Genomic DNA, 27096 nt, shown 5'->3' on the forward strand with positions numbered 1-27096 from the left:
AAAAGTAAGAAGGGGAGGATTGGGGGAACTTGGGGAAACAGGAAGATTGGGATAAAGGAGGGCTGATACTTTTATATGGCAAAAGGAGCATGCTCCAGTAACTTGACAAAAATAAGACCAGGGTATTATTCTCTCTATTCTCGTAGATAGGAAGTTATAAACTTGGGCCCAAGTAAAGTACACTGATTCAGAAGTAGGTGCCACAGAAAGTCCCCCTCCCCCAACTTTGATGTTGTATGAAGGATCCAAAAAGTCCAATTGTGTAGAATACAGTAAAAAATGAGTCTGTGTGGAGGAAGGGAACTAATCCTTAACTATGTTGTATCTGAACTTGTGTTAACATTGGGTACAAGTGCATTCTTTAATAAGGAACTGAGTTACGGAGGACTTTATCCCCTCAAAAGATGTGCAAAACTCGACAAAAAATATGAATAAATATATGGATTCCCAGTTTGGAGATAAGCAGAACTTTTCTACGGATATTGACAAGAAAATAAGGCCAGGGCCTGGGTTACAGGGGCTGGTGACTCTAACTAGGATTAGAATTTAGTGCATCGAGTTGTTAGACTCTCTGCTTACTTCATGAATCAGCAGCTGCCATGACCTCACCTTGCTAATGCGAATCCCTCTGTGATGTTAAAGTCTTAGGGAGTTAGGTCCAAATAGCTCCGCATAACTGTAGGGATATATTTGTATTTTGATAAATAAAGCTTGCCTGAAGTTCAGAGAGTAAAACAGCCACACTGGTCAGCCTTCCAGACCGGGCAGTGGTGACACACTAGTTGCCATAGAAACTGGGTGGTAGTGGTGCATGCCTTGAATCCCAGCCCTAGAGAGGAATATAACACAGGAGACTGCTCTCACAGTCTCATTCTGAGGATTCCTGGAGGCAGGATCACCATTTTGGACTGAGGTAGATGTAAGAGTCAGTGGCTGGCTGTTTTGCTTTCCTGACCTTCAGGTTGAACCCCAATTTCGGTCTCTAGGTTTTTATTAATTGTGCTTCATTCGGCCCCCAACATGGGGCTCGAACCCATGGCCTTGAGATTAAAAGTCTTATGCTCTACCGTCTCCCTTCCACTTAGTCAAAGCAAAGCAGTTAGCTAAGAACCTGGGACAAGCTGTCACCAAGCATCTTGAATTTTGACTTCCCAGGCTCCCAACTGTGAGGAGTAAATTTGTTTATAAGCTACCCAGAGCATGGCAATTTGTTATAGCAGCCCAACAGACCAAGTACATTTATATAGACTTAAGTTTACTTCAGGGAGAACTGAACAAGAATGATCGGATCCTGACTGCAAGAAGATAAAAATAAGCAGAACTGTCAAGAGATATTTATTACTAAAAATAAAAGCAACTGAAGTTTTATCCCAGGGTACACTGTCAGCACAGGAACAGCCACGGTGAAATGTGTTAATATCGTCTCGGCTTCTCAATTGCTGCCTCCTTCCACATAGAGTAAGTTTAAGTTAAAAACTCATGATGATGAAAGGAAGTGGGCTCTCTGCCCTCTTCAGTCTGAAGACTGCATTGGGCTACACTGTGATGGAGACTTGAGATGCTGCAGGCCAGTGTCCACCAAGGGCTCATGTGTCAGGAACTCTGGCTGGTAAGACGACACAAAGGCTTCATGTTGAAGCTCAGGCAGGTCCAGGGATCCTGAAAAAAACAATTCCTTAATCACATCGTTGCCTGGGAATCTCAGGACTGTTTTGCTTGGATGCATACACAGCCTCTTAATTCCTTACACTTGTAAAAGCCAACCCTGTTTTGCCTTTGGTTGGTAAATAGACAGACAGGTATTTCCTTTAATTGTGGAACAAAGATGAACAGATTTAGTGAACTGTCATACACACAAACCCTTATATCCCTAAAATCCCCGAGCCCCTGACCACTTTTCATTTCTGGAAAATAATCCAGGCAACATAGGGCAGGGTCAGAAGCCACCACTGGCCTTTGCCTTCAGCCCAAGTTTTATCCCCTGTACAGTGCACCCTGCCAGTTTGCACTCGGTCTCACTTAAGTTACAGAATGAGACAGTGAAGTTTCTGGGTAGGTTCTGTGGGTAACACGGGAGCCCCAGGCAGGCTTCGCGTCCCCCTTACTCTCACTTTCTATGGCTGGCTCAATGAAGCATGCTACTTACTGCCTGCCAATGTGTGATGAGGGTGCAGTAGTCTAATGGTGGTCGGTGTTCAAACCAGAAAGGGAACATTAAGATACCTGGCAGAATGGAATCCTCATGGTCATCATCAAAGGGCTGTGTCTGAAAGGCTTCAAGGCTCATAGCCGCATCGTTCTCGGGCAGCTCCTGGGAGAGCGGCCCCTTCCTGGGTCTGCATGCATCAGATTTCACCCACTGGTAACTGTGGACCAAAGGGAGTCATCCTGGAGAGCTGCCTGTTAGCCCACAATAACCCTTCCTACCAATTGGATCAACTTTTTTTTTCATCTGGTCTTCCTCCGCTATATATCTAAAACGCATCAGCTAAGAAAAACAACCCAAGCAAACCTGAGCAGGCAAGCCTCTGGTGACAGGTGACAGTCTCCACAGTACACAAAATGGCACAAATTGAGCAGCCTTAATTTGAGAATTCAAAATACTCCAACACATTTTGTGTAACCATGAAAACAATGGGAAATTCTACACCTCAAGGGATGGTCACAAAATGAAGGTGCACTAAAAATATTGTATAAAACTGTCCAGGGTGTATTAGTAGTGTGTATAGCAAACAACTGGATTTCCTATTTAGACTTAGGTTTTATCTCCAAGTTACCTCTTGTGCATATAAAGTCATCCCCCCCTCCCCCCACCACACCGCCCAAACTTGATCTGAAGACCAGGAACACAGAGATCCACCTGCCTCTGCCTCCCAAGTATGGGAATTATGAGTGTGCACCACCACACCTGGCCCGCATAGAAAGTCTTAAAAAACCCCAAACTGAAGTTGTCTCCTCAAGCATTTTGGATATGGAGCACACTGGGTAACTGGCTCCTGCTCACCTATCTAGGTGGATAAGTGGGTCAGCGTTGTGACTCACAGTAAAGGAGCAAGCACACCTTTGACACAGAAATGCATACACGAACAAAGTACACCGGTCCGCGGGCAGCTGAGCGCCTTACCAGTGGAACAGTTTAGGCTCCCACTTACTTGGCACAGTTCTGAGCTTCCGGACAACTCTGAATCAGGTTGTGGATGATTGGATGGGAAAACCCGAAGAACTCAGCACCACAGGAAAGTAGGTTAGGCATCAGTTTCCCCCTAAGCAGAAGAGAGAGAGCTTTAACTTGAGAGCTTAGGAGGAGAAGACAGGCTTAAGAATGGAACAGTAGTATGAGCAGAAACCACACTTAGGCTTTCCTAATATCCTCTGAGGCCAGCAGCTGAAGAGTCTAAGGATACAGCTTAGGTTTCTATAAAGCAAGAGATCTCCAGGCACTGAGAGAGAAATGTCTCAATTATACCAATGGTGAACCCTTTTGTGAGTCCTCTAGCTGGTGGACAACTTACGTTGCAACACTGATGGCCCTGACCAGTTCTTCATAACAAGCATCTGCAGAAGAGCCGACGATGGTGTTCTGGGGGTCATCTTCAGGAACAATCTCAAACTGAGAATGACAGGAACAACTAGGTCAATTTACAAGGGGAGAGAGGTAGAGTTGTACGACTCCTGTAAACAGCCTCAGTCTCTAAAGCTGCTGCACAACATGCCAGGAGACGGGCACAAAAGCATCTTACACTGTTGTTAAAAATTCAAACCCAAGTAAACAGAGAAAATCCCGTGACTTCTGATTCTCTGTATCCTGTTTGACTTTCAGTCAGCACTGAACTTGCTCCATACCTTTCTATCCACTTACAACCCCAAGTCCAAATAAAACCAGTACTTTACAGAAATGAACACATTGTTCTATGTCATACTCTATTTCTCTGGGAAATACAAGCGTACCTAGAAATATTCTGGGCCAAAGGATACTTTACCGGTTTTCACTGTGTATTTGTTTTTCTTAATCTTTGCCAATACTGGATATTATAAAACTAAAGTCACCTAATGTTGGGGGAAAAATTGAAGCCAAATTTTTATTATAAATCAATCATATTATACTAAAAAATAGAATCTTGTTTGATTAGTGACCTGAGAACAGTAAATTTTCTTTTTGCATTTTGTCTCCCAGAGGAAATGAAGAATCATGTGATTTTCATTAAAATTCTATTAAGACTTTGATTGGATATGTGCTGCACTTACAGATGTTGAAAATGTGGTACAGTGCACAATAGTAACTTTCCCTATTAGCATACTTTCTGTGGAGCAGGCTGTGTAGCTGATGGGCCAGAGCTGTGACAGAGATGAGATTCCCACAGTTAGGCAGGCTCAGGTTCCGACTCAAGGGTCCTTACCACGCCTCCAGCTCAGTGTTCTTGATTGGCAGCTGTATCAGAGAGGGAACCAAGGAACTCTGACACTGCTGTTTTTGCCTGAGGGTCCTTGTGTCTTAGCTGAAGCAACAATTTATCAAATGATCTCTGTTTGAATTTGCACTTAACCTAAACCAACTCGTTCTAGCCTCAAACAGTAACAGTATGTGTGGTAAAATTACTATGGTTTAAGGAAAAGATATCACCTAGTAAATTAAAAACAAATTTGTATCCAAATCAAACACCCAGAAGTACAGCTGTGACAGGTTTTCTGCATCTTGGTATTGAACAAATGGTGACTATAGTATCTTACAATCTGTCAGAATAAGTAAATAGTCAAAAAGCCAAGGATAAAAGAAGTTCTCAAAACAGAAATAAATAACAAGAAAGGAAAATAATCATGAGGAGGGGTACCTGAGGTTGCACACCACCGTCCTTGATCTGACAGGTGTACAGACACTTCTGGTCTGGGTACTTCATGCTGGCAAACACTCGAGTACTGCAGTAGCCCACAGGGTAGATGGCACTCTCATCATGGAAGCCAGGTCGGTTGGTGATGATCTATAAAAGATTGCCCAATTCCGAGTTCAGGTCACTTAAGGCTTTAGAGGCCCAGTTTACTATGGTAGCCTTTAGAGCCACTGTGGGGCTGCAAAGAGCGACAAATCCAACAGAAAGTGATGGCCGTGAGCAGACGACACTGACCTGGTTTCGTAGGGACGAGAGATTTTCTGGGGTTGGTATGGATCAGCAAAGGGCTGCTGCCAGTGGGAACAGGGAAGGCTCAACCCCACTCCCACGGTTCTGATTATCTGTCTATGTGCTGGTCTCACTCACCTCCCCCAGGCTATATACTGTTAGACCCCCCAGTCCGATGGGGAACACAGGCCGTCCTGAGGGATCCAGGGCAATGGGCCGAACCAGCTTGCGAGCACCTCCCTCCATTTTCTTTTTCTTGGATGTTTTCTTCAGAACTGAAACGCAAATCTGGGGTCACCCACTTTAGGTCCCTTCCATTGCCAAGGGGAAGGGAAATTTACATATGAATGGTAAAGGCAGAAAGCAAATCTTGGCTTATACAGATGCTTTTTATGATGGAATTTTATACCTTAAGCCCATCATAAGTTGAAAATACTATAAGTTAATACATATAATATACTTAAATTAACAAGTATCACGGCAACAGAGTACACTGTGGAGTATCAAGTGTTTCCACAAGTATGTGTCTGTCTAGGAGCTGTAGCTTGAAGCTATTAGCTAATATCAGAATATCACACTACATATCGCTATCCTAAGAAAAGATCAAAATTCAAAGTCCAATTTTTACTGAATGCATACTGCTTTCATAAAATTGTCAAGTTGAGAAATCACTAAGTAGAACCACCAGCTGTGACTGAGGTACCATCTGCATTCACTAAATAGCCATATGGACCCGTCCCCAAAGCCCAAGAATCTAACAGCCGATAACAGTAACCAATTCTAACTAACATAAGCACTGTGCTGCTAAAAAATCTTACATGTTTAAAGTACTCCTCAACTGTACTACCAGGAATTCCTGAAGGACAGCAGTGTGCTCAAAAGGCCACCCTGCCCATTTCCCTGCCTTTAAGGAAAAGCAGTGAACGCAGTCCAGCGAGCAGGGGCACAAGATGGGGGAAGAGGCCTCCGGCTGCTTATCCCCATCTACAGGTCTAACCGGGATCTCTCCAAAGTAGCTTCTATAGGACATGTGTTTCTCAGGGACTTTAAGGAACTTTATGAAACACATGAGGCCCCTGTGTCCACTAGTTAGTCTACCAGGTCTTTGTTATCAGTGTAGTCACTGAGACAATGGATACACTGTCTTCTTAAAATACCTTCCAGTTTGTTGTTCTCTTTGCCCTTTTCTTTTTTCTCCTTCTTGGATTTCTTCCCAAATGGTTCCTCGGCCCCAGTGCTGGGCCCAGTTCCCTGGATAGTTCCCACAGAGCTGGCCACCCCATAAGCCAGGGGCAGAGTGGAGCTGTGGGAAGGAACTGCAGCCTGGGGTTCCCCTTCAGTTAGAGCCTGAAGCTGGAGGAGCTTCTTCAGCAAGTATCTGAGGTTGAGAGGAATGGGAGGAGAGGCGTGACGTTCTGGCTTTTTTTTTTCTTTTTTTTTTTTCTTTCTCAATTCATCATTTTACTTAAGTATTGGGAAGTACAGAATTATATACAATGATTATCACACTCAAACAATAAGGTTCTCATTGGAACCTGGAGACAACGAAGCCCCAGAGGATAATCAATAGCCAAGAAATTGAGATAATGGCTAAAGTTTCTCTTGCACCAGCAGGGCTCTTCTTCATTTAGGGTGGAAGGCCTGAGGTGTCTGAAGGGTGTTCGTAGGAGGTAGAGGTATCCACATACCCACTGTGCTTTGCATAAGGAAGTACAGACCAAATATTTGTAGAATGAGTATTATGTATTTTATCCCTTGGTTTTCCTAACTGGGAAGTGATAATTACATGTAGAAGAAGGCTCTGTCAGAAAGATGAGAGGAAGAACTCTCTTGTCATCAGAGCCCAACAAAGCTTGGGTAGAAACACCACAGGTTTGGAGTTTCTTTGTATTGCTTCAAGTGGTTGTGCTATGTGCAAGAATCCACTGGAGAAAAAAAACATCTCCATACTGACCACTAATAAAAATAACAACAACAACAACAACAACAACAAAATGAAGCTTGTTTACCTTCTTTCTTCTTTTGCCTTAAGAAATTTTTCCTCAAGACGAGCAATTTCATCACAAATAGCAGCATTTTCCTTTAAGAAAAAAATGGACTGTAATCACATCAAATGAATTTAAAAAGCCATTTTCGGGGAACAAGATCTATATCTCAAACAAACAAACAAAAACCCCTCTGTGTTTCAGGATAAAAGGGAAATGCTATTCTACTGTGCACACAAGCTATTAGTACATCTTTACAGGACTGGGAGGTGGCTGAGCAGGGAAAGTCACCTTCTATGCAAGCACAACTTGATTTGATCCCCAGAACCCATAGTGGAAGGAGAGAAATGACTCCTGACAGTTGTCTGCTAACTTTTACATGTGTTTGGTGGCACACACGCACATCAATAATAAAAAGAAATAAAATAAAATAGGTAAAGTGTTTGGGTTCTACTGCAGGCAGAGAAATTACATAATTTCTTATCCAGCGAGTGGACACCTTCCGATGAATAGGGGCATTCTTAATGCATATGTCAGAACAATATGGTACACCAGGATTGTCATCAATACCAACCAAGGTATGTGGTCACTCCAGTTAGTGTAGCCTTTGGAGAGAAAACGACACACTACCTATACTCAGAATTACACCACTACAGAATTCTAAGGATCAGCTACGCTCATCAGCCTTGACCTTGACAATCTACAAGAAATTAAATACTGTGTGTAAAATCCTTATCACCATTCTTTACTGACGACTCAGTCTATCTAGAAACCAGTTCTGAAGGAAACGCTTCACAGGTGGAACTTTGTTCAGTGTTCAAAACATCCTCTGGCTTCACAAGATTTTCATATACTTAAAGAACCATCCTCTTTAAAATAAATTGTAAGCATTAGGCAACTCTGACAGGAAGTGACAAAAGGGAACAGTAAGTAAGGTGTTGCCATCTTCATTTACTTTTCTTAATTTTTTTCAACACAACACATACAAATATTAATGTTTTAGGAATAACAAATTTAATGTTCAAGCTTTCCCTGATGCATCTAAAAGGCCTATATTTAATTGAAATTTTGTAGAAACAAGAGTTAAACTACTGATTCAGATGCGTGAGAGCATTTGGAACGTAGACCTATTTTCCAGCGCCGAGCTGACTCAGGTTAAGCCAGGATAGTCTGAGTATTGGACATATCAGACCCCAGTAAGTCTTGTGGGCAAAACAAATTCATTCACTAAACCCGAAATCCCTACAGTTAAGGCATTAAGTGCAGATACACCTCGACAACAGGCCAAAGTGTACGTCCTTACGTGACAACTTAAATTTCCCCAGTATCAGGAAGAGGGGAGGCAGAAACACCTGGAAGACTCGTCCAAAGGCAGCTACAACTCTGAAAGATTCAGGGCCTATTTAAGCAAGGTGTCAGTCACGGCGATGGTTTGGGGCGTGCTTAGGAATTAGGCTGTGTAGTGTAAATCATAAAATGTAATCTGGATATTCGAGTTGGGAGTCCGGGCAAACCATCTCTCTGTGCTTCAGTGTTCTCGCATTAAAAGACACTTAATGCTGAGCTCATCTAGAAAATTGAAACGTAGCAAAAAAGGTAATGATTACAGTTTACTGGCGGGACACTTTGCAGTCCTCATTTACAGAGGAGTAGACAGGACTAGAGAAATGACAACTTATCCAACGATGGGGGACTAATAAGTGACGAAACTAACGCTGGCCTGACACTGTCTCTAGGCGACGAACAGGTGGGCAGAACAGTCCCAGGGAGAGAGCGGCTGAACCCAGACTCACAAACACCGTAGCCTTGGCTGCTTTGCGCAGCCGCAGGTACTTCAACCGGTACTTCTCGTTCTGGCTCTTCTTCGGGAGCTTTTTCATCCTGGCCTTGTTGGACAGCGGGGTGCGCGGCTCGGAAGCCAGGCCGCCCAGCAGGCTCATGATCCGGCCCCAACTGGGGGGCTTGGGGCTGCGGGGGGCATGGAGGGGAGGTGTCACCAGCAGGTACTCCCCGGCACTTCCGCGTCAGGGTCCCAAGGAAGCCGCGCCGGAAGTTACGCAAGACTCTGGCCACGTGTAACTTCCGGGCTTGAGAGCTGCGGGTGGTCTGGGCCTGGGAGGACTTGGAGGAGGGGTGTGGCTCAAGGCTACTGGGAGTAGCTGAGGCTGGAAGGGACCGGTCACACCCGGGTGTTAGTGTTAGCGGAAGGAAAACAGATTAAAACACGAAACCCTTGCGGACTCTCCCGTTCTCTCTGCGCTCAGGCGGGTGCAAGTTCACGTCTGCATTTTCCAGTTGCTCTGAGCAGACCTTCCTGGCTTTTAGGAGACTTGAGTATTAGTGCTGGAACTCAGCTTCCCATTTATTCTACTTCCACAAGTGTTGTGAACTTTGGGGATAGGGGAAAAAAAAAAACCGACCTCGATTGTCCCAAAGCTTGCGGTCTAGTTAGCAAACAGTTTTAATAAAATGTTAATACAAGCCGGGCTGTGGTGGCGCACGCCTTTAATCCCAGCACTTGGGAGGCAGAGGCAGGCAGATCTCTGTGAGTTCGAGACCAGCCTGGTCTACAAGAGCTAGTTCCAGGACAGGCTCCAAAACCTGTCTCGAAAACACACACACAAAAAAAAAAAAAAAAAAAAAAAGTACAAAGTCGGCGTTCAGTGGTTTTTGAATGAAACCAAGAGTATTTCTGTTCACATTTACCGTATTATTATTTTTTTAGTAGTTAAGTTTAATGTTTATAACTAAGGCCAGCGGACAAATCTTTAATTACAAGATTGTCCTAGAGTGGATAGCAGGCTTACATTCTTTTAGCAGGGTCACAAACTAGTTGACTGAGCCTCTTGTTTACGTTTTTTTTCCCTCTGAAAACAATATAAGTAATGAGATGGGTGGAATTTCCAAAGTAGTGTCCTGATACAGAAGAGAATTGCTGTTAAATTCTCAAAAGTCTAGACATTTAAGGTTGTACATGAAAGCTCAGAAAGATGTAATTGACAAGTTCTCTGATTATTAAAGAAAAATCTAATCCTAATAAAAACAACGGAGTAAAGTAAGTGACCCAGGTACTTCATCTCTGAAAGCTGTAAAACAGTTGCAGTATTGACACAATGGATTTGTTATTGTTTGTTTTTTTAAGAAGGGGTCTCTCTGGCCTTGAACTCACAGAGATCTGCCTGCCTCTGCTTCCTGAGTGCTGAGATTAAAGGCCTGTGCCATTGCTACCCTTGGACAAAATGGATTTCAACACAGAGAAAAAGCTTGTAGATATTCTCCTGTGACTGCCCATGTTTTAAATGACTTTTGATTGACCCGAGTGTGTTTAAGGATGCAACATTGTCTTCACAAATGTACCCATGGCAGTTTTGTAAATTCAGCTTTGGAAATTGTCAGAATTATGAAAGCCTACAAAATACACTGTCTTAGGAAATATGTACTGGAATCCTAGCTTGGAACCTGAAAACAGTCATAGTAACTGAAATTGACTTTATTCTTATTAAAAAATGTTATTTTTAGTTGTCTGATTTTTTTTGTCTAGCTGTGTTTTGTTCTTATAGACTTTGAGATTTGTCTGACATTATTTGTACGTTGTTTGACTTTTTTGGTCAGTTCGTGTGACACACATCTCTGTGGCCAAGGCCTTTTGATATTGGACTATGTAAATGAGTTTGTGAGCTCCAAACCAAGTGTTGCTACTGACTAACTTGTTCTTTCACTGATTTGTGCCGATTAGTGTCTACTATGACACAACCGTTAGAAAACTTCATTGATATAGTATGAAAATTTATTTCTGCAGTAGCTTTTGCTAGGTATGGCAATAACCATCTAGGGAAAGAGGAAGACAATAGGAAGAATTCTTGAAGGAGCTTCTCTGGGCACCCTAAAATAGAAGCAGTTGTTGGCACAGTGAATGGCAGAGAAGGGTACCCTGGAGGGGAGACAGCATGTCCAAATACTCGGTGTTGTGAGAAGCATGGGTGCTACAAGTTTACAGTGAAAGCTATGTGTCGTTAATGGGGTTGGCTTCTAGTTTCCAGTCTATGGAAGGAAAGAATTTAGTCTAGAGACAAGAGTTTAGACAGGAGTTTATTTAGCATGCAAAGCAAGCCCTCTAGAGAGAGATGAAAGTGTGCTGTCTGGGGGTGTGTGTATGTGGACAGTAGTCCAGAGGGTTCTGTGTTATGGATTTTAATGAAGTTAGGAGTAACATCTTTATGAAGTAAAATGACTTGTTTTTCTTCTCAAAGCATGAGGATCATATTTCCTTTTTATGGTATTTCTTCCCATGATCCTCTCTAGAAATATGCATGCAGTGGTGGGTTAAAGGGCTGGGGACGAAGGTGAAGGAGGAAGGGAGGGAAGAGGAAGAGGAGGAGGAGGAGGAGGAGGAGAAGGAGGAGGAGGAGGAGAGGAGGTGCGGTGGTATTATCAGAACCAGAATGTAAATGTTATTATAATGAGCTCAGATCTTTTGAGGACAGAGATACTTTGCTAGGGTATGTGTATATCAAAGTGCCCTGGAGTTTTGGTTTTTGATATAGCAGGAACTACTTATCTGTAGCTTCAAGGATTTCTAACTGCAAAGACACATTCTGTTGTCAGGAGACACAACTACCAAAATGCAGCTGTGGTTTGTTTGTTTGTCTTGTTTTCCTCATATCTAATTTGTCTGTTAGTTAAGAAGGCTATGTCATTCTATAGTATAGTCCAGTCATTCTATTAATTTTAAAATTGAAAGCTGGAGATAGAATTTTAAAGTAGTTTGGTTAAGTTGTACAAACAAAAACAGGGCTTGGGCTGCTTCCGAGGGCTACTTTCTCCTGGCTCCACCACTCATGTTCGACCATCTTTTTATCTAATGAGGAAGCAAGAGGAGATAGAGACTCAAGTAGTGGGCTGCGTGTACAGCACCAAAGGCTTCTGTACTCACTGAGCAGTTGGGCTTTCACTAATGGCACAAGACTTTTATTAATGCCATTGGTGAGCTCTTGGCTTGCTTTAGGTAAATTTACCTGAATTTGTCAGAAGTAACATGACTTTTCTACTTACCTATATGAAGAGGGATCTAAATGGCTTGTTTAAAAATTATCTCAAGAAATACATAACACACAGCTAAAAATTTTCATTAAGAGGCACCATGGTATTGTGGGTAAAGCACAGCCTATGGAATCAGAGCAAAGCTTTGGCAGTTAGATGCAAGGATGGAGTAGCGAAACAGAGAACATACAGAAGTGGATCAACGTGACGTTCAGCATTTATTTATTTATTTATTTGTTTGTTTGTTTGTTTATTTGCTTGTGGAGATCAGAAACTAACTTGCAGGAATCAGTTTTCTCTTTTTATCATTTGGGTACCAGGATTGAACTCAGGTCATCAGGCTTGGCAGTGAGCCCCTTAACCTACTGTCCTTCAGTTGTTGACTGTAGGTGAAGGTGTGGAATCTCGTGAACTATTAAGACTTGTGAAAATGTTCATAGTCCATAATCTGAGCCCTTGTGGAAAAGAGGCCAGTTTATATAATTAAAAGTATATCTGTCCCCTAAAGATTCTGTTCATGGTCTTTGCTTCTGTCCTTATATCTCACGAGCAGACTGCAAGTTAAAGTCATTTCTTGTCTTGCTTTGCAGGCAATGGAGGGTTTGACAAGGCTGAAGGTGTCTTCAGAGCAAGATGGACAGGCAAATCAAAGTGTTTCCAGGGGTTTCCTATCCTTACTGATCTCTTACCAAATTGCTCTACCTGCTCATTGGGGCAAGGCAAGCATGACTTCTAGAGTGAGTGGACATTATGAGAATTTTCCTCCATAAATGGCTTTTAGAATCTTTCTGTGTTCAAAGTCTAGACTTCAATTTATCCATTCAGTGTCACTGTCCTCAGAATTCTCTAGACCTAATTTTTCTGTTCTTTGACTCTTCATTTCTAGGCTTCACATTGAATATTTATGCATTGATTCTATCATCTTATAAATAAGGGGTATTCAGCTGATCTAACCTTAGCAATTTTAAGTGGATATAATATCATCATCTTTATTAATTTTTGGTCTTTTACTTTGTCTAGCTTGTGAAGAAGGAGAGTAACTTTATACAAAACTTATCTCTCCATGGTTCCTTTCTTAACTATGGGTGTTCATCATGCATCGGTTGGGTGAGATGTTTAGGTTTTGAGGGTTCTAACCCAGCCAATAAGGTCATAAAATCAACCACTGTGTCAATGTTGTGTTTCTGGGTGGTTGTGTCTTTCAACACACATAAGACACTGAGCCAGCTGAAAGAGATGAGCTCCGAGATGTTAGCTCGGAGGAAAAGAAGGATCACATTGAGGTCATTGATGGGGCATCCCAGCATCTTTCTACTGAGGAGATCAAAAGCTGGCAGCATCTCATAGATGGAGAGGAGCCGTTTGTCCCACCGACATAGCCGTGTGAGATTGTATATTATCACTGGAACCAGTAGGGTGTATATTGCAGCACTGGAGAGGCTAACGATCTGGAAGACAGACAGGGAGGTCAGCCTGCAGGTGATCAGCTCTGGCACATGGGTCTCAGCATGTAGCAGCCCTGTCTTGATGGAGCAGTTGAATTCTTCTTGGAAGAAGACATCTAAGTGGAAGTAGCCAAGGTATAGGTAAGTGGCTGAGGTGAAGAGGAGTAAGAGGGAGTTCCTCAGAAGGTAGGTGGCCACTAGCGAATGGGAGCGCTGCTTGCATGCCAGGTACCGCTCTAACAAGGCGAACTCAAAGTATCGTTCTTTCCGGGCCCTGGGCAAGGGAAGAAAGAAGGCTCCGTTAGGAAGCATCATTTTAGAACCACATCCCAAAAGTCATGTGGGAGACTAGCAGGTCTGTGTGTCTAACATGACATTATTTTTTATTTTTATTTTATGCACATGGGTGGTTAGCCTGCACATCTGCTTGTGTGCTACATGCGTACATTGTTGAAGAAGCCAGAAGAGGGCATTGGATCTCCCAGGATTGAGTTACAGATGTGAGCAGCCATGTGAGCGCTAAAAAGGTAACTCCAGTCTTCTTCAAGAGCAACCAGTGGTTTTACCTGATGATCTATCTCCCCAGCCCCAAGCACGACATTTTTAGTATCTATGAAAATCTATATTCCCTTCATGATCATAACCACAATTCTTCACCCAGAGTGGGTGTGTGAGAACTCCCCAGCTCACCAAACATTAAATACAGTGTATTAATTCCAGGGATGATCACAGTCTGAGTGAGTTCTGTCCAACAAGGTTAACTGAAGCTCAAAGTAGGACTTACAAAGCAATAAGCTTATGATTGGGAAGGTAAATAATGGAATTCTGTGTTCTGAGTATGATTTTGAGGCCAGTTCATTCATTTTATACAGATTAAAACACTAACAACTCAGAGAACCGTGCTGGGGAGGTACAGGTAAGCCCGTCTCTGCTTTGAGGAAGCTTTAGTGTCTTCCTTGAGGGGTAGGGCAGATAAGATTTGTCATTTACAGTAAAATTAATGCTTGTTGCTGAGTGCACATAAACCATAACAGTTGTGAATATTAGGAGATGGAGTAGCAGTGTAAGTTAGAGTGTTCAGAAGCCATGAGAGAGAATATTAGCTTAAATATGGGTTCCAAAATGATAGAGCAGAGCTTTTTTGGAGGACATAGCAAGCACATGAATACAAGACAGAACATGCTCACAAATACTAGCTAAACTCTCATTTCACTGGCTCCACTGGCCACAACAGACATATTTAAAAACTGCACCGTTTTTATCTCTTAGCTTTCCAGTTCCCTTGCCCTCTGTTACCTTTTTCCTTCATACTGTTTGTCATCTACTAAAATGTATTTTATGTGTGTACCTTGCTTACTTGCTGCCTGCTTTCCTTCAAATAGACTCTCAGCCCCACACTGGTAAGTATAACTTTGTTGCCTTTGTCCTTCTTGAACATCTACATGTGTGCACGTGTGTGCATGTATATATGTACACACACGTACACACACAAACAATCAAAGCCTGGTACTTAGATAGATAAAGGACTAATTCCATCAGTGATTTGCTAGGGGATAAGGGGGAAACTACTTAGACAAAATAGAAGATTTTTGTTGTCCAGACTAGGTTAAGTATCCCATATCCCAGATCTTTCGGGTCTGGGAGTATCTCAGATTTTTCTTTGTGGGGTTCATACATGGTATACTTGAAAGAGTTTATCAATGATATTTTTTTTAAAAATTAGATTTTGGAACACTGGTCAATTTTGGGATTAAGAATACTCAAATTGTAACGAAGTTTGAAAAGTAGTTGGCATTGTGCTGAGGCCTTGGACAGATATTTGAGACTTTCAACATTTTTTTGCTAAGCATGGGGGAGTTAGCCGAGGTTTCTGAGCAAGGGAATGGTATTCAAAGTAATAGTTTAGAGCTATTAATTCCTAGGACTCAGTGTGTTCCTTTGTAAACTAGAGGCCGAGTCCTCTTCTGTCTGCAGGAATGAGGAGGTCATCCTTCCAAGAATGAAGGGATGAACACAGAGTACTTTGTTCTCTTCACAGGGATGGCATAGAGAAATATAAAGATGATTATGCACCGGTATCAATTTAATATGCCACAGAGTCCTTTAGAAAAACCTAGAGGGAGCAACTCACTTCTCTAGCTCATCCCAGAAGACATGGGGGTCAGAGCTCTTCTGCCGGATCTTCAACATGTGCTGCACCAGGCGGATGGAGCGGTTGTAGGACTTGTCCAGTTCACTGATGATGAACAACAGGTCAGAGCTGAGGGCCGGCACAGCCGCATATTGCCACAGCAGTACTGGCAGATACATGGCCACAGCCAGGGCTAGTAGCGAGTAGGGGAGAGCCTGCAAGGAAGAGAAGGCTGAGGAGGGAGGCCAGGGTGTTGGGCCTTGAATGACAACTAAGTGGGGGCTTTGCTGCTCTCCTTGTCCCACTTTAGAAGGGAAGAGAGTGCACAGAGTCGACTACCCAAAGCTCTGACCACATGTAATAATATAGTGAAGCTGGTAGAGGAGCAACATCGTCACTCAATGTTACCCAGATCCATGGTCTATGGGTTTTCTGTTCTATGATCTGTCTGGGGCTCCAAAGAGAAGAGAAAAAAGGAAGCTGAAGAGGAATGGAGGATAGAAAGTGTCTGATAGGGAGATCTCTGCTTCTCTGCCTCAGCAGTGCAGACTGAGTATCTAGCCTGAGAATGACCAACAGTGGTCCCGGAATCCTAGGGGAGGGAAAATATTGTTTAGTTTATAATATCCTGTCCTGTGCTTGTCTTTTCTAATCTCTGGATCCTCAGCAGTGTCGAGTGACAGCTCTAGATGCTCTTCTGGAATTCTTTGGGGGTCATTTCAGGATAATGGAATGAACCTTTAGAATGTGTAGGTCATGTCTTCTCAACTACACTGGTGCTGTTTGAAGACTTTCCTCCCCTCATATGAAGATAGGAATTCATACATGGCGAATACCCAGGGTGGTGTGTCTGTGAGTCAGACAGAAGAGATAGACGATATATCTCTTGCAGCCCCCAGAGGAGTCAACTGCTGACACCTTACATTTCTGTTTAGGTTGCCCTTTGTTGTGGTGGCCTGGGCAGGGTGGATAGGGATATCTCTTGAGTTTTCTTATTATACTTATGCATTCAAGAGAGGCAGACCCATCTCTTTATCCATAGCACACTCTCTCCTTGTGAAGGATTTGTGAATATATGTTTGTTGCTCGGCACACAGGATGCATTATTTCACTTGGTTTTCACAAGTATGCTATGGGTGGGGTGCCATCCCTGTGTCTGTTTACAGTGGGGGGAGCTGCATCCAGGCCAAGTCAAGCATCTGCACACACCACACACTCAGCAGGTGGAAGAGTGAAGATTTGGAGCAGGATGGGAGGCTTAGGAGCTTATTCTCCTGATGACCCCTTGACCCACAGTTTCTTCCAGATTGCTTTGTCTTTGTAGTAGCAAGTTTAGAGGAAAAAATGGAAGCCCTCTCCCTCTCTCCTCTCTCTCTCTCTCTCTCTCTCTCTCTCTCTCTTTCCCCCCCCCTCTCTTCCTTCCTCCCCCCCCTCTTTCTACGTGTGTGTCTGTCTCTGTATGTTTTCTGATCTACAAAAAAGACTAGAATGGGTAAACTGGGGCCTTAAGTGAAATTATAATCATTTTACTCCTATTCAAGGAATAATATCTCCTAAAAATAAGACCTTCACTTCTACAGAGTGTGTTCCTAGGAATGGCGTGGAACCAAAGATTCTGGGTTTTGAGCACTTCCTGGTGACACTGATGGTCAGGCGTTTTGACCTTTCCTAACATGAATCTCCTCCCAAATCTGTGGACTTATCATGCCTTGGCCTGCTGACCTCCACTAAGTCTCTGGTTTTGCCTTCTAAGATGACAAGAAAGAACAAAGGCAAAGTATAAGGACAAAGAAAACAGAAGACGAGGAGGCAAGAGCAGCAAAATATTGAAAGCTGGGGGTCAGCTGCCTGATACAAGGTGTGGTGTGAGGAGAGGCAGGGATTCCTGGCAAGGACAACTATTGGCAACCCAGAACCAGGAATCAGGGATACAGGTGAAACTGAAAAGCAAGAGTATATATAAGTCAGTTTGAAATAGGATACTGAAAAGTTGGTATGAGATGCTGAACTGCAGATTTTTCTGCAATATACAGCAGTCAAGCAACCACCCTTTCCCGTTCCTGAAGGAAGGGTTGAAGATTTGTCTCTGGAGAGACCAAACCACTCTATGCTTACGTCTACTATGTGCAGGAGAACTATTCTGAAGGGCGGGGGAACGAAGAACTAGATGATGTGACCCATGCCTCAGTCCCCGGAGGGTTAGCAGTCAGGCTTGGTACCCGCTGAAGTCTAACCCTCTCCTCCAACTCAGGACTGAATGACTCAGAGACAGCAGACAATCCTGGCATAGGACTAGATACTAATATCTGAGTTTCTTTCCAATGAAGTACACCAAAGGGATCTCCTTTACCTGAAACTTGTCAGCAAGCCTCGCCCACAAGCACAAAACTTCCAATCAGATGAAAGCTGGCAACCAGAGATCAACAGGCATTTGAGGAACCCCAGAGTATGAAAGTCAGCAGCCAGAGTAAATGGGCAAGGACAGGGCGAAGTGGAAGGGGGCATGTGGGCAAGGGTGGCATGCAGTGGGAGGGGTATGGTGCTTCAGTCCACCCCCACTCCCAAGCAGGAAGCCATCCTGCAAGGACCCTTGTGTTTTACCTTGTGAGGCCAGAGAGACTTCACCTGGTACTGCCCGGACTCGTCCTGCTTATGGTGAGCCAGGGAGTACCAACAGGAGCTGTCCACATAGGCAGCCTGTCTGACACTGAAGTTGCTGGGAGAGAAGCAGCTGAACGGAGATCCTGCAAAAGGACCATGACTTTGAGGCAGCCTGGGTTGCAGCAGAGGGATGGAAGTCATCCAAGAGCTTTCTGGGCGAGGGGACATCCTTATGACTTGGTAACCATTTGTAGCTGGCAGGACTTGCCTTCTCTCTAAGTCTCAGCTTTCTGGGCCCCGCACTGCTGCGTCATGATGGAATGGCCCACACAGTTTGGCCTGTGCTACCAATGCACTGACTTGCTCTTTTAGGTCTGATGGGCCTTAACTCTCAAGTTTCCCCAGGCTCCCACATAGGAAGCCACCAGAGACTCCTTGAATTCAGCAATTTGCTACCAGAAAGCTTGACATTTAATAGTGACATTTCCATTCAAGAAAGATGACGTCTTTTTTGGTTGTTGTTGTTTTTATTTTTCAAGACAAGGTTTCTCTGTCTAGCTCTGGCTAAACTGGAACTCATTCTGAAAACCAGACTGGCCTAGAACTCAGAGAGAACCGTCTGCTTCTGACTCCCTGAATGCTGGAATTAAAGGCTGTGCCACCACCACCCAGCAGAGAGATGGCTTCCTTTAAAAATATTTTTGAAATTATTATATGTGTGTATCAAGTGTGTGCATGGGCTGTGTCATACTTGTGGGGGCCAGAGGATGACTTGGAGACATTGCTTCTGTCCTTCTGCCATAGTTTCAGAGTTCCCCCATGTGTGAACTGTACATCAGGTGGGCAGACTTGGCAGCAAGCGCCTTTACCTGCTGGGCCATCCTGTCAGTGTTGCTTTGTTTTGGGATAGAGTCTCACTGTGTGGCTCAGGCTGACTTCAAACTTGTCACCCCCTACCTCAGGCTCCAGAATGCTGGGATTACAGGTGTGTGTACTATTCCCAGATTAAAAGATGACTCTTTTGTTTTGTAAAATGCAGAGGACTAATGCCTACATGGAAAGGAAAACGGGTTTGGACCAGAGGATCTAGCTTTCCTGTTTCTTATCAGAAATTGGTAGAGCTGGGAACCACTCCTGTTCCCATCCTTGCAGATGAAGAAGCAGAGAGAGGTGGAATACCTCATCAGAAACTGCAGTCAACGAATGGGCACAGACAGGAAAAAACAAAACAAAACAAAACAAAACAAGGGGCCCAGTCGACTGCAGTAGAGAGACCAGCAGGCTTTCTGAGTTAACCCAGTGCTTACAACATTGCAAACGTGCCTGTGTTAGTGTCTGTTTATGTCTACGGTCGAGGAAAAGACATAGGGGTTTGTTGAGCGCCTCCCAACAAGGCTGTATAAACTCTGCAAGTGGGGGTAGGAAGAGGATTCAGGGTGGAAAAAGTTTGCTCACAGTGGGCTAAGAGTCCCAACCTCTCTTGTCTCTAGAAGCCAAAATGATAGTTTGTATCATTGATTTGACACAAAATGCATGACTGCTAAAGCGAAGAACTAGTTTTGATTTCAAATTTTTGTTTATTTTTTTTAGTTTCAGGTATATATAGTATGTTGAGCATATTCTCTCCTTCATACTTTCCACACTCCCCTTGCTCCACCCACCCCCTTCTTTATTATAAGATTTCCAGGTTGACTCTCCTAACTTTTTGGTTCTTCTGCTATGCAGGTGCACTAGACTCACCCATGACCTACCTCTTAGGAATCCAGTCCAGCCCAAAGCCAGGAAACCTACTTCAGACAGGAGTTGGCTCTCACTTTCTCCGGGGAGTAGGGTGGAATGAAGTCAGGTCTCTTACCTGATGAGAACTCCTGGGCAAAAGCCAGAGACATCAGTAGCAAGGGGAAGCCCACAGTGACGAACTTGATTATCTTGTCCAGGGGCAGCTCCAGCCGCAGTCCTTTGAGGCGAGAGCCCCGGCGGTCAGGCAGCAGGGCATCAGAGAGCATATACTCTGCAGCTGTGTGTGCCAGTGACATGATGCTGCCGCGCTCAAGGTGCAGAGGAGGCTGCTGCTCTCGGCAATCTGGGGGCAGCAGGGCAAAGTAGTGACAGCTTCACGCAGCTACTTCGTAGCCAACCAAGGGGTGGCCCCAGCTTTACACATCTGTGCTAGGACCAGGCAATGGTTCTCTACCTAACTGTCCAGGCTCCTAGCTAGTGAGACACTCTGGCAGTTAGAGGAAGGCGTAGCCTCAGTGGGTCCTCGTTGGAGGAGGGTCAGGCTTCACGTGTGGCTGGTGCCAGGCGCTAGCCTGGGTTGTCTCCCAGCAGGCGAAGCCCTGTGGCTTTATGCTGCCCTCTGATTAATACAATATTTTCAGCAGAGTGGTTGAGAGAAGGAGGGGCCGTGGGCTCAGCCCCCCATGTAATTGGTGTGGAATTTGGGTGGAGATTGCTTAAATATGTTGAAGGCTCTCATTTTGTGGTTTGGGGTGGGAATGGAGCCCCCAGGATTCAGCGAGGATAGTTGCCCATATAGAGCAGCCTTTGTCTCAGGGACGAGTTTTGCTTAAGGTCCTAACTTCCTCCCAGAAACTGCCCTGCATTTGATGTTAACTTTCCTTCCCCCACTCTCGGCTTCTTTCAACAGTGTATTTACACTTTTCAGTTCTGTAGAGCTTGCCCTTTCTCTAGGAAGCTGGGGGAGGCCCGACAGTGTGGAGTAGTGGGAACACCACGACCTTTGAACTTTGGGAGGAAAGGTTGTCCCTGGAGACCCAACAGTGCCTATTTTTCAACTGTATTATTCCAGACAAGTAGCTTTGTCGAAGTTTTCTCTTCTCTCAAGGTCCAGTCCGTTAGAGATCACGTTGGCTTGGTTGTGCGCATGAGAACGTGCTTGCTAGATTGTAAAACCCAGGGCGTGCCCTACATTTTGGTAAGTGTCCACAGGGCCTGGGTGTTAAAGGCTTGGCTGCCAGCCTGTGATACTCTGGGAATGTGGTGGAGCAAGTAGAGGACACTGGGTCTTGTCCTTGTTGGGGACGGCTTTTTTCCTGTGTGCTTCTGCCATGAGCCACTCACTGTACCACTCCCAAAGGACTAAATAAACCAAGGACTCAATAAACATCCCCTCCCTTTATGTTCTGCTTTTTACAATGAGGAAGCCTCAGGTGTGACGATCTCTGTCCCCATCTCACCTTCTCTTCCCTTTAAGTTGATTATATCCGAAACTTTGTCACACTAACAGCAAATGGACGAGAACAGCAAATGGCAGGTCAAGTTGATATGTGGTTGGGTTGGAGACCAAGACAGTCCTGTCTGTAATACTGCCCTTAAACATGGGAATGAAGACCCTTCCCTGGCCTTCTTTTAGCCTTCCTTGGCTGTATTATTCCTGGGGGGCAGGGAGTATGTGGGCAGATGGGATCTGCTCATTCCGTGCTATGCCGAACCAGTGTGCCATTCAAACCACTTTACAGCACCCTTGCTTCTGCAGCTCCCTACCCACGGGCCTTGGCCTGCTTCCAGGGCTTGTGTGGGCCCTTTCCTCAGGCTCGGGTACACCTTCTTGAGGGATGACTGTGCGGGTACACACCCAAGGTCTAAGGAACAGCTACTTAGCATGGTTGGAATTTAAATATCCTGACACGTCCACACATGCAATTGTGAGTCCCCCCTCCTTTAGTGTGGGACTTGGCTGTATTGCGATAGAGACCTGGGATAGTGCAATGATTCTAAATTGAACCTAAAATTGCTGATCCTTATGAAGTGTGTGTGTTTGTGTGTGTGTTTGTGTCTATTGTGTCTGTGTGCATGTGTGTGTGTGTTTGTGTGAAGCTAGGCAGGTAGAACATGTACAACAATTTGTTAGCTTGGTTGTTAATTTTTTACTTTTTAGATATATGTGGTATATATATCTCTATAAATGATGTGGGAGTGTCATATATCAATCTGTTGATTTCATTGGTTAAGTAATAAACACACTGCTTGGCCTCATAGCTTAGAACATAGGTGGGTGGAGTAAACAGAATAGGATGCTGGGAGGAAGAGGAAGTGAGCTCGGACCAGACAGCTCTGCTCTGGAGCAGAGACGCTATGCTCAGCTCTCCCGGGTAGACGAGATAGCTCTGTGCTTTGAGGCAGACGCATGAAGCTCAGACCCAGGATGGACGTAGGCTAGAATCTTCCCGGTAAGTGAACCTTGGGGTGCTTACACACATTATTAGAAATGGGCTAAATTAATATGTGAGAATTAGCCTAGAAGAGGCTAGATAGAAATGGGCCAAGCAGTCTTTAAATGAATATAGTTTGTGTGTTGTTATTTCAGGGCATAAGCTAGCAGGCGGCCGGGGTGCTGGGGACGCAGCCCTGCCGATCCTATTTCAACATATAAATACTTTTATCCTGTGGCCACAGATGTTTAGGCTGGACCAGCCTTCCCCTCGTCTCACTGGCTGTAGGCCCACCCTAATTTAGAGTTGCCCCATGAATGCTAATGAGTTAGGTATCCAGACCACAAGAGGAATGCTTTGTTTTCTGTCCTCCACTACCCTTTCTGGATTTCTGTATCTTTTAATTATGTGTATTTTTGTCAATGGTTATGGTAGGTTGTTGTGCATATATAGTCTTTTAATTTTTAAAAATATTTGTGTTTTTGAAGTATACTATCCATACACAGTATAATATGCCAACATGAGCAGTTCAGTAATGCTTCATCTGAGTGAGAAACAGAGCATTTGACTCCTCAGACACTGCAATGTGTTCCTTCTATTAGTTCTCTCTTCCCCAAAGGTAGCTGTCACCCTAACTTCTAGTAGCATAGGTTAGTTTAGCAATTTTAACACCTTAAAGATGGAGGGCCAGGGATATAGCTCAGGGGTAAAACAGTTGTCTAGCATTTGTGAGGTCCTGGGTTCAACCAGTCTTTGGAACTTCCACCTCTGCCCCAACCCCCTAAAGGAAAGAACAGTTTTTATTTTGTATTGTGAGGTGGCTTAGTGGGAAAAGACATTTATTTGCTGCCAAACCTGACTCCTATGTTTATGAAAATTATGTAGTTTGTTGCTTGTTTTTGTATTCCATACTGATGAAATTACATTAATTTTTTGGTATTTGGATTCATGGTTCAAAATACCTTAGAGATTTATCCATGCTGCTATGTGAATCAGATGTTGATCCCATTTTATTGTAGAAACATAAACATATTTGTGCCTTCACACATTGGTAGTCATTAGGGTTTCCAGGTTCTAGCCATTAAAATAATGTTTTTGTGAACCTTACAATATGCATCTTATGATGGACATATGTATGTATTTATGCTGGATATATACTCAGAAGAGGACTGCTGGTCACAATGACATACATATGTTCATCTTCGTTTCTTTCCAAGTGGTTGTTTATACTTCCACCAAAAGCTTCTGAGAGTTTTAAGAGCTCTTTGTCAGTAATTTTTTCCAATTAAAAATTTTAAGACCTTTTGGAATGTGTGAAAAGTAATGTGTGAAAAAAATGTGTGGTTTTAATTTGAAGTTTCTCTGATGACTAATTGGTTGTTTTGGTCTCTTTGATGCCAGTCTTTTATGAAGTGGGTGCTTAGGACTTTTGCTTGCTTTTCAGTTGTTTTTCCTACCTTTCCTTAATGTTCTGAGACTATTTTGAGAAGTCTGTTTTACTTAATGTCTTCTTGCTGTCCATTGCTGCATTTTCATTTTCTTCTTGGTGTTTTCTAATGTCTTGAAATCCTTATTCTACTGCAATTGATGAATTTTTGTTTTTCTTTCCTTTTCTAATGAATTTTATTTATTTATTTATTCTTCTCTCAAATAATACATGTTGACAGCAGTTTCCCCTCCCTCCACTGTCCCCACCGCCTCCCTCTCTCAGATCCAATCCTTCTTCCTTCAGAAAAGAACAGGCTTTCCAGGGATATCAACTGAACACAATAAGACTAGGCACAAACCCTATCAAGGCTGAGTGAGACTACTCAGCGGTAAAAAACAATGACTTCTCGAATTTTGCATGCAAATGGATGGAAACAGAAAACACTATCCTGAGTGAGGTAACCCAGACCCAAAAAGATGAACATGGGATGTACTCACTCATAATTGGTTTCTAGCCATAAATAAAGGACATTGAGCCTATAGTTTGTGATCCTAGAGAGCTAAATAAGAAGGTGACCCCCCAAAAAAAAACATATAGTCATCTGCCTGGATACGGGAAGTAGACAAGATTGCTGGGCAAAATCTGGGAACTTGGGGGTGGGGTGGGATGGGGGTAAGGGGAAATGGGGTGAGAAAAGTGAGAAGGGGAGGATGGGGGGAACTCAGGGGAATGGGATGGTTGGGATAAAGGAAGGATGGATATGGGAGCAGGGAAGTATATATCCTAATTAAGGGAGCCATCTTAGGGTTGGCAAGAGACTTGACTGTAGAGGGGCTTGCAGGTGTCCAGGGAGATGTCCCCAGCTAGTACCTTGGGCAACTGAGGAGAGGGAATATAACTTCATCTTTATCTCATTCTTTGTCTTAGGCAGAAAGTTTTCAATGTTTAATATTTATTTGGATGCTCACTGTAGATCTCTTTCTTTTGTTTTCTTGATTTTTGTGGTAGATCACATTTTCCACATTTTAACTTTTATTTATTGCTAGTTTCCTAAGAATGTTTATAAAGAATAGATGTTGAGTTTAAAAAATGCATTTCTTGGGTACATTGAAATATTCATAGGATTTTTCTCTTTATATATGTTATTAACATGGCATATATTGGTGGATGTTTGAATGTTAAATTATTCTTACATTGGTGAAATAAATGTCACTGCCTCTAGTATTTCATCAACTTGGTTTTTATTAGTTTCAGCTTAATAAAATTTCTTCAAGTTTTTTAGATTATGTTTAAGCAATTGAGAGATTAATTTAATTTTTCATTGTAATAAAGTGGCAGGTTATGCTGACCACACTGAAAGAATTAGCAAGTTTTTTTTTTTTTAAAAAAAACTCTATTTGGTGAAATGTATATTGTAAGTATTTGGAAAAATTTGCAGCTGAAAACATTGTCTTGGAGTTTTCTTCGTGTGGAAATTTTATTGATGGATATAATTTCTTTAACGAATATGTGGCTATTCAGAGTGTATAGTTTCACTTGTGTGGCTTATAAGTTACTAGTTTACTGCTATTGCATACAAGTTTTACAAAAACTTAGGGCTTAAAACAACAGCAAAACCCACTTATTATATTCTGTAGATGAATATAATAGAGACTAGGTAACAAGACCTAGTCTCAGATAGAGAGACTAGGTAACAAGAAGGTTTCAAGGGAGGAAGTTTGGATCTCCCTGGAAAGGAAAAATAGAAGAGATTTCGTGAAAGAACTGAGGGCAGGTGGCTTGTATCCCCACTTTGGTCGGGGCTGGACCTTGACACAAGTGGGCATGGGAATATGAGTGATCAGGGTGAGAGTTAGGGAGAGAGTACTGAAAGGGACAACTGGAAAGGGGGGACATTTCAGAGTCTGGTAAAACCCTGGCACAAGGGGATCTACAAGGATGTCTCTAACTAAGACTCCCAGCAATAGCACATTTGAAACCTGAACCGGCCACCGGCTGTGACCAGGCAAGACTTCAAGAGGAGAGAGTAGAACCCCAACCCACCCATATAACCTTCAACCCACAGTCTGCCCTGCCTATAGGATGTGCTGGGATAAGTAAGGGTGGCCTAGAGATTAGGGCAATGGCCAACCAATTACTGGTCTAGCCTAAAACCCATGCTACGAGAGTAAGCCCACCCCTGACACTGCCTGGAGCACCAGGGCCCACAGGTTGGATGACCCAGAGACCTAGGATAGAATCAAACATGTCTGGAAGGGGGGGAAAGTCAATGTGATGATGTCTAATGATATTCTGCTGTCCACATAGATTGGTACCTAGCGCAGCTGTCATCAGAAAGCCTTCATCCAACAACTGATGGTAGCAGATGAAGACACAGAGCCAAGCATTTGGTGGAGCTCAGGGGATCCTGCAGAAGGAGAGAGAAAGGATTGTAGGAGTCAGAGGGGTCACAAGAAAACTCACAGCATCTACTAACCTGAATTCATAGACCCTCACGAAGACTCAACGGACAACCAGGGAGCCTGCATGGGACTGACCTAGGCTCTCTGCATATATGTTATGGTTGTATAGCTTGGTCCTCTTGTGGGACTTCTAACAGTGGAAACAGAGGCTGTCTCCAACTTTATTACTGGCTTTTGGGACCCTATTCCTCATACTGGGTCACTTTGCACAGCCTTAATACATAGGGAGGTGCTTTGTCCTACTGAAACTTGATATGCCATGCTTGTTGATATTCATGGGAGACCTGCCCTTTCCTAAACAGAAACAGAGGAGTGGATTGGGGGAAGGGTTGGGAGGAGAGGGGAAACTGTGGCTGGGATGTAAAATAAACAAATAAAGTTATTTTACAAAAAGATTATAATAAAAAAAAAGTATGGAGAGTTCCACTAGAAAACCATGATGTCTAAAACAGAATCAAAAAGGGATTTTTCTGGTCTTGGCTCTAACCTTAACAGAACGTAAATCACAGGAGTATGTGAATGTATCAAATTCCATGTATACAGCTAAACTTTATGTCTTCAGTTGCATGTAAATTTTATCTCAAAAGAATTAAACTGCAAATAAGCACAAAAGTAAGTTATGCTATACACGCTGAAGTGTTTAGAAAAAAAGAGTGTTTGCAATTTACTTGGAAATAAGTATTTAAAAGATAGGATTGGTGGGTACAGGATGGA

General features: G+C 43.4%; 2 protein-coding genes across 2 annotated transcripts; both read right to left on the reverse strand.

Annotated features, from left to right (window-relative positions):
- Positions 1 to 1319: 1319 nt before the first annotated feature.
- On the reverse strand, positions 1320 to 9155 carry Tbrg1 (transforming growth factor beta regulator 1). The gene is made up of 9 exons (XM_050125686.1): positions 8893 to 9155; positions 7124 to 7194; positions 6272 to 6492; positions 5253 to 5389; positions 4830 to 4976; positions 3513 to 3610; positions 3153 to 3263; positions 2224 to 2366; positions 1320 to 1659 (listed from the first exon to the last, which is right to left on the reverse strand). The coding sequence occupies exons 1-9, from the start codon at positions 9037 to 9039 to the stop codon at positions 1514 to 1516; spliced, it is 1221 nt and encodes a 406-aa protein (XP_049981643.1). The 5' UTR covers positions 9040 to 9155; the 3' UTR covers positions 1320 to 1513.
- A 3156-nt stretch (positions 9156 to 12311) lies between these two features.
- Panx3 (pannexin 3) lies at positions 12312 to 20490 on the reverse strand. The gene is made up of 4 exons (XM_050125673.1): positions 20172 to 20490; positions 18317 to 18459; positions 15716 to 15930; positions 12312 to 13858 (listed from the first exon to the last, which is right to left on the reverse strand). Exons 1-4 carry the CDS (start codon positions 20350 to 20352, stop codon positions 13219 to 13221), a joined length of 1179 nt encoding a protein of 392 aa, XP_049981630.1. The 5' UTR covers positions 20353 to 20490; the 3' UTR covers positions 12312 to 13218.
- Positions 20491 to 27096: the final 6606 nt, after the last annotated feature.

Source organism: Alexandromys fortis, unplaced genomic scaffold (assembly GCF_014885135.2).
Source record: "Alexandromys fortis isolate MF-2015 unplaced genomic scaffold, M_Fortis_MF-2015_v1.1 scaffold_253, whole genome shotgun sequence".
NCBI lineage: Eukaryota > Metazoa > Chordata > Mammalia > Rodentia > Cricetidae > Alexandromys > Alexandromys fortis.